The following is a 14,840-nucleotide window of genomic DNA, read 5'->3' as shown; positions in this document are numbered from 1 at the left end:
AGAAGTTTGTATGAGATTCAGCATGAATGTGTGTGAGAGCCTCAACAGCCCTTTTAGCTGAGTTAATTTCCCCTGACAGGAGGTCTCTACTCGAATTCTCTGGGAGAGAGAGAGATGAGTGCCCTCCAATCCACAGCCAGTGACACATGACTGACTGACTGACTGACTGACTGACTGACTGACTGACTGACAGGCGGACAGAATAAAATTAACTCGCTGAGCTCTCTCTCTCTCTCTCTCTCTCTCTCTCTCTCTCTCTCTCTCTCTCTCTCTCTCTCTCTCTCTCTCTCTCTCTCTCTCTCTCTCTCTCTCTCTCTCTCTCTCTCTCTCTCTCTCTCTCTCTCTCTCTCATTCAGTCCCAGGAGGAGAAGCAGTGAACTATTGGAGAACAATTAATGCAGTTCCAAGTTTAATGCAGTTGTGTTGAGGTGATGTTGGTCCTACTTTTTTAACTGCATAAGGGACCAACGCTAATATTTCAAGAACTTGTCTGATGAGTCACCTTACATCATCTCTTTTATGAAAGAAAAACAAATTTGATGCTTTTTTAAAATGAAATTGAAATGTCACTTTCCTCTTTGAATGCAAGTCACAATTCACTCTGCTTTTCACTTGCCCAACAATCATTTGCTCACATCTAGAGAATTGATAATTGATCTCAACTTGACAACACAACTCTGACGGTTATGATGTGTACTCTTGCCTCTAATGGAACACGCCTGAGGCTCACTCATGACTGCACTGTTGTTAATTTAGCCAGGTGCCATGAACACATATTCCATACCCAACAACAGATCATTCATCATTTATTACAGGCCTGGTGGGATTTAGTGAGTAAAATGTTTTGTTTTTTTTGACTCATCAGTGCACTAATGCATCCGGCAGTGTTGTTTTGCTGCGTGTTTTTTGCAATTCCTGGCTGCAAAACATGTTTCTCCTGAGAAGATCATGAAGATTTCTCCGTGGTATGAGGACGCGCTTTCTAGCACTAGCAAGAGAAACTAGATTAAAGTGTCAATATATTCTTGTTTTTACAGACTTTCAGAATAAATAGTAAGGTGAGGCTAGTTAGCAGTATTTCAATTATTCAAGCAGTTCTTCAGTCATCTTGAGCTGTAGGACTGTATTGTACAAACCAATTAAACCAGTATCAATTGATTTTTTTTGCTAGTTAGGGTTATCAAAAACAACCTGTAAACACAACATTGACTTATTTTCACCATATGAAGTTGAAATGGTGAATGTGTTAGCAAACAGTTGCCTATTTACACATCCAGTTGGTTGCTGTTGATACAAGCGTATTGAATGAGTGCAAATATAAATGAAGCTTCCAACCTTTATGAGAGGAAAGTTTCCACTGAAAGCAAGCTCAGTTTGTCTTTTTCTCCTCTTTTTTGTATAATTCTGTTTTGTCCAAGAATAAATACCAGCAACAAACTCTGTCTAGCTGGTTTTTGGTCTGCGTCTCCACCTGAGCCCAGACCTCCATCCATCACTGTCTGCGGACCTGTCGGCTGACACTGTTTACGCCTTCAATAAGGTCAAGACTGCAGTGACTAAACAATCAGGCTCCTCTGAGAAGAACATTGAAGTTTGTTGGCTACGAGACCAAAGCTGTGACTGGAATTACTTTTGATGGAGAAAAAGAAAAACCTCCAAGAAAAGAAATGCAGGAACAGATGACATTACATGTGGCAGTTTTTCTTAAAAAATCAAAAGGTGGAACTTCATCTTCATCAGATTTGTCAAGTGTTTTTTCAGGGCAGTGTGCAAACTCTAAGTTATATGGTTTCATCTTTCTTTTTTATTTTTGATTGATGGGCAGTGAATCACATGGTACCAAAACAATGTCTCACCACCCCATTAAATCACAAGCACACATACTCACACATCAATTACTACACATTACCTCACAGTTAATTTAACCACTTGATTGTTCCCTTATTATTTTTCATCAGTTAGTTTTAACCAGAGAGTATATACAGTACAAGAATCAGCTGCAAGCTAGTTAGCCATTACCTCCGATTCTTTACAGAGTTTTGACATAAACTTTATTCATAGCAAACCCTGCAAATCTGAAAACATCAGTTCATTCCTGACTTCATAACATGATAGATCACATACTGTAAAATGACATATGTTTCATATCTTACAACATCCTGATCTAATTTGTGCTGCATACTTTGCAACATCAACAACACTTTCTCCTGTATTGTGTTGCAAAGCTTCTCAATTTAGAATAACTGTAACTGGAATCAGGCAACATGATACTGCATAATGTCAAGAGATGCTGCCGGTGCTGGTGGAGTGTTGTATATTTAGCTCCAAGCAGAACGGAGGGATCCTGAGTAGCTCGACTTTCTTTAGGATGAAGAAGAAGAGCTGCTGGTGTGCTGTGCATGTGTGTGTGTGTGTGTTTGCGGTGTAGCTCCAGGCATCTGGCCTAGACTAAAGAGTTGGTGGTCTTTTAGTTTGACACCTGAATCTTGTACACACACATAATACAATCCTTACTTCCTGTCTATCACACACACATACATATCATCAGCAGGAGTACTTATCTCATATTCTTCACCAGACTGGAAACACTGTGTCAGCCTCACTGCAAGCTTTTTAAGTGATGTTTGTGTGTGAGGGTGTGAATTTCAGTGCTTTTGCAGGGGGGGTGGGAGGGAGGGGCGGGGGGGTGAGTACAACCTGACAGTCTGCTTTACTGAGTACAAACTGGCATCATTAGCGTGCCTGTGACTGGCTGCCACGGCATACTGGGTACAACACTGACAGCAAGGAAATGTGGAGTTTTGAAAACTGTTGTATTATTTCCAGCATACTTGTACAGTTTATATCTCCACAAACTTGGATACAGCTCAACTGCCAGAAATAAGATGAAACGAGCATCTGGCAACACACACACAAACACACACACACACACACACATTGCACCCACACTCTTAAAATGTCAGTGATAAGAGAGCATTTTATAGCAACGTTGCAATAAGTTTCCTTCACAAGTCAAATTAATCAACATATGTATCAAGAAACTGCTGTATAGTTTTCAGTGCACCACAAAGGGAACATTAAAATGCATATCCAACATCTTACCAGCTATATATTTACATTTACTTCTTCAGATTTAGACTGATTTTATGTAACAGTCCTGAACTACTGACCACAGTTCTCTCTGATGTTTTCTCAGCCGTGTTAGTCGAGTTGCTCCGAAGACATTGTTGAATAGAAAATGAAGCGTACACTATGCATGAAAAGGCTAGATCACTGTTAGGTTTAAGAAAGGATAACAGATTATTTGAAGCTAGGTATTGGTCATAGTTAAGATAAAAGCAAAATCATAACTCACAGTAAGAACGTCCTTCTGTTAATGGGAATTTATCGTGTATTGGTAGTCAAAACATAATGTTAGTGTATTTGCTTATTCGTCATTCACTGTTTCAATGTCAAACTGCTGCTTGTTTGCATCACACTATCCTTTGAGGGATTCCTGGTAGTATTTGCAGTGAAGATAGATTGAAGATTTCCAGAAAGTGTGAGACCAGGAAACACAGATGGTACTTGACTCTTTATGAACCACAGGTTAGAGCAGTAGAACACCTCTATACAAGACATGACAAACACAATCACACTGCCACACAAATTCTAGTGTACACACTCCTTAATCCTTGGCTGTATGGACATTTTGTTAACTCATATCTCACCAATGTTTTTCTATAAGAACAAGTTACTCAGGGAGTATCTCTGCTAGTGTTGCTGACGTGTGCTTGCGGGGTTCAGAACCGACATGGGTACCTTTTTCTTTTAGGTCTTTGGTGCCAGGAATTGGATTAAGTTACTTTTTGACATTCAAATGATAAGAAACTACAATAATAATAAAAAAAAATCAAATTATGGCTCATGGGAAACTTGGGAATATACTTTACAGAGCTGCAATGATTAGTCAATTAGTTGATCCAAAGAATCAACTCCCCAATCACCAACTATTTTGATAATCGATTTAAAATTTGCTGGTTTCAGCTTCTCAAATGTTACAATTTTAAGCCTTTTGTGTCCAGTTTGCAGTTATTTTCTTCATTATGATGATACAGGTATTTATTGTGGTGTGTTTAAAGTCACGTGGACTTCTGCACCTCCACAGTCTTGAACTTTATTGTGTCATCCTTCACATTTCAGTACTTGTGTGTGGTTTAATGCCCTCCTTCTCATCCAACTAATCTAAAATCCTCATGAGGTCACTCTGTGGCTTTGAAAACAGTTTGGTTGCAGATTGTTTCTGATAGCGGACTGTAGGTTGGGATCCTCAGTTCCTCTATCCTCCTTTCATTCCTCTGCTCTGATCTGCTCCTCTCCACTGTTGGCTCAAAGACCTTGACAGTTCCTGTTGGTGTCTTTTTCTCCGTCAGCTTTGCTTTTTAGTTTTTGTCAGCTTGACTGTCCTGCCTCCAACCTTCTGTTCATTTTTAATCTGCCCTCTCACTTTGAGGCCCGCACTTTGTTGTCTTTCTCTTCATCTCTGTCTTTGCTCTCCACTTTTGTTTCCTCTGTCTTTTTCAACCTTTGCTGTCCTTCATTTTAGTCGCAAGTCATCTTTCTTCCTTTAACTGTTTATCTCCACCATCCTCCCCTTTTAAACATCCCCATCCACCTTTCATCTTTTAACCTTTCTTTGCCCCTTTCTTCTCCTCTCCAGCTCATTTGCCTTTTTTTACCACAGTCAGTCTTTTTTGTGCCAAAACTCTGAACAGCATCCCACCTCTGTAGCTTTGCTGCCCTCCTCTCAACAGCAGATCTGTCCAGATGGCCCGTTTCAGTGCTTAGTAGTCGCCACTGTCTACATGGAATATGCGCATTTTTGTTTTTTTGTTTGTTTGTTTTTACCGCACGCAGTATAGTTTATTTCTACTGCTCATTTATTCCATACTCAAGATGGCTGGTGATACATGTTGGTGTTGAAAGTTTCTTCTAATGGCCTTTGAAATATTTAAAGGATGTGAGCTTTGTGACTGCCATGGGCTGATGTGGAAATGACCGAAATGGTTTAAAGCAGGATAATAATGTGAAAAAGATGTAATGTAATGATATTCCATCATTAAAATAAGAGTATATGGTGTGCTGAGATCATATTTAATAATAAAAAAAAAAAGCCTAAAATGTGAAATCAAGGTTTTGACTGGTCTTTCTGTCTCCCTCCAGGTCTTCTCTGACGTGCCCTCATTGCCTTAAGCAGAGCAACACCTTCGACCCATTTTTATGTATCTCCCTGCCTATACCCCTACGACAAACCAGGTGATGTACAACACACATGACATACAAAACATATTCATTAGAAAAGCTAATATAATGTTATTATGGGCCACTATGTTAAGGTAATAACTCATAAAAACAGCCAGTTCATATTGAATGACATATTGCTTCCTATTTGTACTTCCTGAACTCCTTTTCTTCAAAAAATCCTTCCAAATTGTAGTGTAAACTTCAGCTGATGTATGATATGCTCTGATATGTACTGTTTGTAGGGTAAAATCTCTTGTAGGCCCCAAAAATGTTTAGTCACGCAAAAGCTTTTCTTAGCTCCTAGCACTGTGTACGTATGAGGTCACCTGATATCAATGATATGGATATGATCCTATCATAATAACACACTGTAACACATTTCAAAAGGAAAAAAGGACTAGACACACACGTGCATATCTGCACGCTTGCACAAACACGCTGTACACAACAAGCTTTTGGCCATGGTCATATCAAAGTGATAAATGCTGGCCATCAGAAGTCCCTGAGCAAACACTTTCTGTGCTGTTTCCATTTTTAACCGTACCAGAAGCTGCATGTCAGCAAGGTCCCCTCTGCAAGACGGTACGACTTTGACATATGAAGGGAAAGACAGAGAGAGAGGAAGAGAGGTAGAGGAGATGCACAAAGAACCTTTTAGAAATGTTGACAATTGAGATGCAAATAGAGGAAGAGTGCTATACTAGATCTAGAATGATAAATATGTTGGGCAGATATATCGGCCACTATTGTTGATATATCGTATTGGTGCATATGTCGACCACTCAGACTGTAGTTCAGAATTACCAAACAGTCTCTCTGTTACATAGTTCGTCCACCAGAGAGCACTGACAAGTTTATTTGGTAACTCTAAAATGTAACACTCAGGAAATAAACCAACTTAGAGGATTGTTATCGATGTTTGTTGTGTGTTTCTGTATAAAAAAATAAAAGAGAACCAGCCTATAATCAGTATATTTTTTAAAATGCCAAATACTGATATCAGTATCGACATAAAAATGTGACACTGTAGCTTAAGAGTACTTTGGGCTTCAGCAATCTATTTCTGGTTCCTATTCAAATCAGTCGTCCCATGTTATCCCCCTTCTCTGCCCATGTATCAATGCATGCCATAAAAACATCTATAAAATATGTTTGAAAAACACAAAAAAAACAACACAAATCTATTAAATTTCAGCCTAATCCAATGGCACAATTTTCCCTACATTCACTGCTCAATGAATCCTCCTATCTTCAAATATGCAGACACCGCTGCTCTGCAAACTCTCTGCATGGCCACCACAGTGCGAACCCTCAACTCATTATTATAACGCGTGCTCTCTGACAGTGTGTGGTCTGTCCCTGCAGTTGCCTGAGCCCAGCGTAGAGAGAGAGAAATTCATTCAAGCTCAGTGTGTGTGTGTGTGTGTGTGTGTGTGTGGACTCGCTGCTGGCCCCACACTGACCTGACACACACACGCACACAAACGCACACTGCCGTCATTGCACCGTCCTGCTGCAGCAGTATCCCAACAGAATGCCTGATAAGTCTGAGGCCCCCAGAGACACAGCGGGGTCTGGCTGGCAGCGTGGCATCGAGGCCTGGGTGCTGCAGATAATGCCAGTATGGCAGAGAAAGAAAAGAGGGACAGCAATATGTTTGAGTGTTTTCTCTCAAATTAACCTTATGTAGTCTTTCTCAGCATCATTATTTCAAAGGTTAATGTGTCTAAAACAATTTAAAATATCTACTAAAGCTGTAAAACCTGCTTGTTAGTTACTGGTCGGTGACTAATTTAGCAACGTAAATTAAGGAAGTATGTCTCACTTGGCTTTTGTATGGCCTTCTGGGTGGGTACTGTAGGTATTGTGCAACAGTACAATAGGGCAAACAGGCTTATCCAAGCTTACAGAGTATTTGATTGCATTCATGTATTCAGATCAAGTGCGGAACATGTGAGACAAATACCGGTATATGAAATGATTTTCAAAGGTTCCCAAATTCATGATTCTTCTCACCACATGATTAAACGTTTATTAAATGCTGATGCACTTGAACACACAGAAGGCTGCCGAGATCCTGAACAAACAAACAAAAGCAAAAGTATGTACGAAACCAAATGAATACACTGACCATAGAAGGAGCTTCCAGGGTAAAGAGCAGCAGCAGCAGCAGCAGACTGCAGCATGATACATTAACTCACTGCTTAACTTTACTCAAACAATCTCAAGTGTTTTGGTTTCATATAACTAATCGGATCGTAATCTGATCTAAAAAGTACCGGTTTTATTTTTTAAATGTCGCTGCATTTCATTCGTCTCAGTACAATATGAAGTTTTAGCTTGCAGAGATCCTTATTTTGAGTTATGTTATTATTGTGCAGCAACGCAGTTAGAAATGTGGATGTGTTCAACAAGTCTTTAACTGCACAACAGCAACCTTTTGTGATGCAAGAAGAAATGTATTATTGTCATTTCTTAGATGTTTCTTACAAATCTCAGATGTCTGAGTTATCAATCAGCACCCGAACACACTTATTCAAATGAGCTGCTGCTGTAAAATACTTATAAAAAAACAACTAATAGTTCACTTTGAGGGATTAAACTTAAGTTTAAAGTCTTAAATAGTACATAATCATTCATATTTGTTTCAGTTAATTGAAACAGGTTTAAAGGTTTGAACAAAAATAGCATGTTCGGGAAATATATGATATATGATTGCTAACATGCAGAAACTCTGCAATAGAATTTCATGCAATTTGAGTGTAATAGCACTAGCATGGCTTTTTAAAGACCCTTTTTAATCTTTTGAGGCGGAAGAGTGTGTGCACTGCTTTAAAGACTACCAGGCTCTAAACCAGCAGGGGGGCTGGAAGGCTGCAAAAAACCCCCCTCTGCTTTGTAACATGACATCTCTATTTCCTGTTCCTCTTGAGTGTCATCCCACACCTCTCATCCCGTTTCATTTCACATCTCAGCGTCTCATCTCGGAGCATCTAACAACGTAAACAAAACAGCTGCTCAGACGCTCCGCTGTCTGCTCTGTCAGCCTCCCCACTGCTAACACATTACCCACCTGAATAATGCATGATGGGAAACAGGAAGTGGAGGTGTCAGCGATTACACCGTCTTCATCCCAAATGAGATGGCGTGACGGTACTCTTTTACCTATTTCGGTCTTTACTTCGCCTCTCTCCTTCACCTGCCCTTGCGTCTGTTCTCTCATCTTCTCATCAAACTCCGTCCTCAGTTACAGATCCAATCATCTATGTATTTTTTTTATCTCCCTATAATCTCTCCATCATTTCTCATCCCATCTCCTTATTCATCACCATCCCCGTGTTTCCGACAGGAAGTGATAAAATTGTTGTAAATCAGACATGTCCCAGCACACATCAGCTTCCTGCGGGATCAACGCCAATGTGCTGATTTAGCTCGGCATGTCCGGCCTCGCATGAGTTCACACATACGCACCGGAGAGAAATGAAACTCTGAAGGAAACATCTGAAAATAGTTTAATCGCTTCAGATATGAAGTCAGACACAGAAAAATCCAATTTTGTACAACAGTATTGTCAGAGGAAATCTTCCCTCCCCCCCCAAACTTATTACATTCAAAAGTTCAACAGTGCATTTCAAAGCCCCCGTTTTATTGAGTGCATTGTTTTGCTGTTTGGCAGCTGAAATACATCAAGACTCAGCTAAGCTCAATACATCTCTTTAACAAACTGACTACATGATTTATGTTGCCCCTGACATCCCCGAATTCTGCATAATTACATTAATCTCTCTCTCTTTTTGGTTTCGGTTGAAGTGTTTGTCTCGACACTATATAGTTGACACTATGGAATATACCATGTTTATGGCCTTTGGAATCTGTAAACCTGCTAAATCAGATCTTTGCTGTAACATGTCATTTGTGTTCCTCTCTCTCTGGCTTCCAACCCCTCCCTCCCCTGAAAATGCACACACATAAATACACACTTCCTCCACCCCCCCCCCCCCCCTCCCACTCTATTTGCCCTACAGGCCGATGTGTGTGACCCTGGTGTTCAGTACAAAGGGTCAGAGGTATCTGCGGGTGGGGCTGGCTGTACCTCTCTTTGGTTCCCTGTCCTGCCTGAGAGCCATGGTGGCAGAGGAGGGCAAAATCTCTCCAGACCAGGTATACACACACACACACACACACACACACACACACACACAGACACACACAAATTCGGTCCTGAATACCCACACAGGTGTTTTCACCAAACTCAACCTAACCAATAAGATGTCCCAACTCAACAGGTACAACCAGAGAGTGAGGGAGATGTCAATCAAGCAGAGTTTAACACGCCCACACAGTCCTGAGAGTAATAAAAAATATATATACATATGTATAAATGGTTTCTTTTATATCCAAAAAAGCTCAGTTTGATGGCTCCAGCCTCTCAAAAGTGAGGATTTTCTGCTTTCTTCTGTTTTAGACTGTTGATGGCACCTCACAAGCAATTAAAGGAGCAGTTCTGTGAAATTTTGATGGGCATTTTTCACATTTTTCTGGCATTTTATAAGCTACACAATCAATAAAAAAATAACTAATCAATAACATAAGTAGTTGTTAGTTGCAGCCCTGGCTTACTGGGACACCTAATTGGAATGAAGCCATTGTTAACATTATTAATTACACCTGTGCTCGTCCTTCTTTTCTTCAATTATTTTTAAGTGAAAAAGAAGCACCCGTGCAACCATTCCCAACTATATTGACCGCCTCTACACATGAATGCATGCACACACTTAGCTGAAATGTCACCGACAGGAGAAAGGGTAAAGGAAAAGGTTCCAGAGAGGTGTGTGTTCATCAATCTTTGCACTTGTCCTACGACAGATGATGAATAATGTTAGAATTTCTAAACCTCCATCACATCAGGAGAGCAGCAAAAACGCAAATGTGCCATGAAATGAAAAATACCTTTTTCACGGTTCATGAGTGCATTATTCCACTAGCAAATATACATGTATGTCAAAATGCAATCTGTGCAATAACTATAAGCCCCATGAAATCTTACTGTGTAATAAACACAGATTGGCATCAGTGGCAGAACAGTAAACATAGATACACAAACCAAAAATAGCCTGCAGTCAAATAGATAAAACATGGATAACAAATGAGATGAGTGATGCTCTTTATGTGTCTGTCTGTCATTCAGCTCATCTTCTTCATTAAACTGTCCAGTTTGAAGCTTCTTTTTCAAAGTTTTTGTTATGTAACAGAAGATTAATTTCAAGTTTCTGGTTCCCTGATGAGGGAAGTCATTTCATTTCACAGCATGAGATTAACTTGTTAAGCTATTGCATTTTATTTGTTCGGACTGTATTGTTAAAGCTCCTACACACCTATTGTCCACCCACGCTGGTGTTTTCACTCGTTTGGCTGACTAGACCGATATCCAGGACTGTGTGAGTCTGAACGCTCTCAACACCTCCCCCACTCTGCTGTTCATTTTGTTGGATTTGTTGTGGAAAACTTCTACCTTTCTCAGTCTTAAGCCGGGCAGAGATGGCTTAAAACAGATGAAGCCTGATTTTAAGACATTTCTTTTGCGATGTGACCCAACAGGGAGAACACACACACACACACACACACACACACACTGAAGGGATGATTGAATGGTCATCCTTTCAGAAAGCTGTGGAATAGACAGCTTATTTGTTGCCTTTTATCTGTATCCATAGCTCCATCCCTGACCAGTTTCTTTCTTTGAAGTATAATTTATTCGAGTATGATTTGTGTGTGTGTGTGTGTGTTTGTGTGTGTGTGTGTGTGTGTGTGTGTGTGTGTGTGTTTTACCCCCATATAAGCTACTTAGTGGTACCACAGTCATCTTTTCAATGCCTCCACCTTGTAAGCATCTGTTAAGCTCCGGAGCCAGTTTTCAACTGTCATTAAATCTTTTACACCCTTTTCATCGCTTCATGCCTTTTTTCTCTACATAAGAATTATTATATAACATGTATTTGATGCTTATAGATGTACTTAAAGAAGATGTTGTTGCCCTACAAACAAGTTGTTTCTGATAGTATACTATGATTGCATAGGCAAGTACACTGTCTGTCAGTTTAACTCACACTTAGGCCTGTTTCTGAGTTCAGTGATATCACAAAGTAGTGCTGTTGCTATGGTTACCTGCAGTTTAGTAATCTTTGAGCACAGAGATAATTTAACAAGACACCTGCCAGCCAATCACACATACCTATTTTCCTTGATCATAAAGTATAAAAACAGAAAGACGTGTTAGTTTGCACATAAATACTTACATGCACAAAATATAATATACATGACTCTCCATTAATCAATACATTTATCTCTGTTTTACTATCAGGGCACTGAAGCTCTTGATTTAAACAAGAAACTAGGAAATTCACAACTCTGGTAGATACAAATTAAGACATTGTAAAAAGAAATGAGTCTTTAATATCATTCCTTTTGCAGAAGTTCGTGTCTTTGATTTTTAACCTTGATGTCTTTCAGTTGCTGAGTCGTGGTCTCTGATTTTGTGCTTGTTTGAGAAATTCCTTTTAGTCTTTTGCAAGCTGCTTTATGTGATTTATTTCTAGAGATTTGAAGCAGCAATCTTTAGGGTTTGCTTTGATTTATGTCTGCCTACAGTATCATTGTTGGTTTATTTCTGTGAGTCATACTTTATATCTTCATAGCATGTTATCCCAGAGGGTCAGCACTGGTACCCATGTTTTTCTTACTTTCAGTTCAATTCACTCTAATTCCTCTAATTAATTCTTTACTGTCCCTTGTGAGCAAATTTGGTTTGCAGCTACTAGAAAAAAAAAAAATCCTGGTTCAGCTCTGAAAAGATGACTTTATTATAGTCATAGTGTGTTTTAATGTGATGTCTCTCTCATGCTCCCTGCAGGTCATCCTATCAGAGTTGTACTCCACGGGTTTCCAGCGTTCCTTTTCAGATGACGACGACCTGACGGCAATCGCCGATAGCGATGTCATCTACGCCTTCCAGGCTCCACCCCTCTATAGTCGTGGAGGCTCTGCACCACACTCAGGTATCCATAGTAACAGCTCGGATGTCCATCAATAACACTGTCAACACATGACTTCCCACGCTCATTTGGCAGTTTTGCTCATTCCTCATATCTAATTTTCTCCTGTTCAGCCTCCCTCTGTTGTTCTGATTAACTTTTTCTCACGTGTTCTTACAATTCATTAATCACAGTGTTTTTTATCACAGGCAGACATTTTACTTTAGTGAGGAGAAGGCCCGGTGTCTGCGACGTGCTTTGTATTCCTCCTTTCATTCTTTTTCGTTACGCACGATGGCTCCCAAACAAATTAGTCTGAATGCCAACCTGATGCATCACATCATCCAAAATGGAAAGTTAACTCGAGAAACATCAAGTTAACTAAAACGCTGAGAAATCATCAGATTGTGGCGAGTAAGAACGGTTTCAAACTTGCCTTTTTTGAATGTTCTCACAATATTGGATACAACATGCGCAACGTTGTGGCTTAAATGTCTAAATATAGACATAAATATGTGTGTGTCCTCTTAAGATAGCAGTGTAATGAAGCTCACTTATTTTAGATCAGGTCAAATGAAAATGTACTGCTGTGATGGGACAGGAAATGGCATGTAGGGGCTGGCATGGTTGGTGGGCTAACAATAGCAGTCACTGTTGCACAAACTACATAATGTTTTAGCTTCTATTAATGCCAGCTGCTCACTTGAAGAAAATCCAGCAAAACACATTTCTATAAAGTCAGGAGGAGAGTGAAACAGGATTTAAAACTTATTAAACTTTTTTCCCCTGTCCATTTTTAAAGCTAACAGGAGCAGCTTGGGCACTTCTGCATATCATATCTAATCAATTATGGAATGTGGTTACAGGTGCTTAGACAACTTCCAGTGGGGTTAATGAAGCAGGGGCGAGTATCATCCTCGCGCTGTGGATGGATGGGAGTCAGGCTGTGAGCTTTAACATTCAGTTTTGTATTTCGTTGCTGAGGCTGCCTGTGTGAACACTCGTCCCACCCGGATTGCATTACTTTTTACAGTCTTTACTTTTTACATTACATTCGCTGCTCTTCTCCATCACCGCTTCTAGCGTGCTGAGGTGAATCAGGCCTTTAGATCTTTCTTATTGCACCAGCAGCTCTGCTCTATCTGTAATGGTCATGTCACTTTTACTAAACACAGACTTATGTTTTATGGCTAAACAGCCGTTTCTTTAACGGATCCGCAAGGGATTTAATTGAGTAATGTCACTGAGTGAGGTCATTTATAGTGGTAACCTCTGTGGCTTGCCAGTTAGGTCAGTTGAGGTTAGTTTTTGTACAGCAACCTACTGCTGAATGAAGCCCTTATAGGGGTTTTTGTTACCCCCAGAAGAAGAATGACATCAATTATTCACTTCTGTGCTCAAAGTGCTCATGAAAAATTAAGACTCTTCACTTTCTCAACAGGAGGTATGTCTATTGTCACTTCAGTACTAAGAGAGGGAGCACACACACACACACACACACACACACACACACACAAACACGCTTGCGTGAGCAAAAACACACATCAACTGTGTAAGTCAAGTAGGTAATGAATCCATCAGAATTACTCTAGAGAGTCTCAGAAATACACGACCCTCAAGGAAAAACCTTACACATAACTCACACACACACACACACACACACACACACACACACACACACACACACACACACACACACTGGTAATGACTCATGTGACTTCCATTCCGTTCGAGCAATCTGATGAAAATGATGAATGGCCCTTATCTCCGAATAATTCATAAGATCACAGCAGACCAGATTCCAGGATATCATAACTTCATTCAATGGGATTTATGTCATGTTTTATAAAGTATAGCATATGAATTTACACACTCATTACAGCTGAGACCGTAGCGTAGCATTACGGAGATAAAAGATGATGTATGGCAGCATTTTCTGCATAATTTCTTCTTCTTTGTAAAGAGGACAACCTTTTGAAAAAGCATGTAAATAAAATAACACAGGGGCTGTTTTTACATTATGCATTATTACAAATAGGTTTTGTCTGTAATCTGAGGAATCGTGGCAAAGTGTATTTTGTTGCATTTTTGTATGTAGTTTATTTTGGTTTGTCTACTCAGTTTCCAGTGAATAAGAACGATTTAATGTTTTTATAATTTGTCATCACACCAGGTTTGACAACTCAGAATAAAATGCAACCTGGAACGTGCACCTGTACGTGTTTGATTGGCCAGTGCAGCACCTTGTCGGATTGGCATTGCATTGTCTTCTTGCAATAGTTGCAACTAAGGTCCCTGGCTGAAGCCAAACCGGAGACCCTCAGATCACATGGCTTTCCAATCACCAGGGATTGTCTGAATTTTTTTCAAGGTACTATAGTTCATATATATAGTCCATATATTTTACACTTGTGATTCAGGCACTCAAGTTGAAATGGTAGAGGTTAAATACACACACAGCCCAAGTCTTCCCACACACAAGACAGATCAGTGTTTTTGAAACCAATTGTTATATTCGGTCCTCAT

General features: G+C 39.9%; 1 protein-coding gene across 2 annotated transcripts in view; it reads left to right on the top strand.

Annotated features, from left to right (window-relative positions):
* The window catches only part of usp43a (ubiquitin specific peptidase 43a), a 100,370-nt gene that overhangs the window by 47,717 nt on the left and 37,813 nt on the right, over window positions 1-14,840 (top strand). For both annotated transcript variants that reach the window (XM_044345751.1, XM_044345753.1), the window contains exons 4-6: window positions 5,203-5,295; window positions 9,309-9,444; window positions 12,194-12,338. In XM_044345751.1, the coding sequence (XP_044201686.1) occupies window positions 5,203-5,295; window positions 9,309-9,444; window positions 12,194-12,338 (374 nt within the window). The remainder of the gene's footprint in view (window positions 1-5,202; window positions 5,296-9,308; window positions 9,445-12,193; window positions 12,339-14,840) is intronic.

The sequence above is a fragment of the Thunnus albacares genome, chromosome 3 (genome assembly GCF_914725855.1).
Source record: "Thunnus albacares chromosome 3, fThuAlb1.1, whole genome shotgun sequence".
NCBI lineage: Eukaryota > Metazoa > Chordata > Actinopteri > Scombriformes > Scombridae > Thunnus > Thunnus albacares.
The sequence above is the reverse complement of the archived record's forward strand: the minus strand, read 5'-3'. Positions and strand labels throughout refer to the sequence as shown.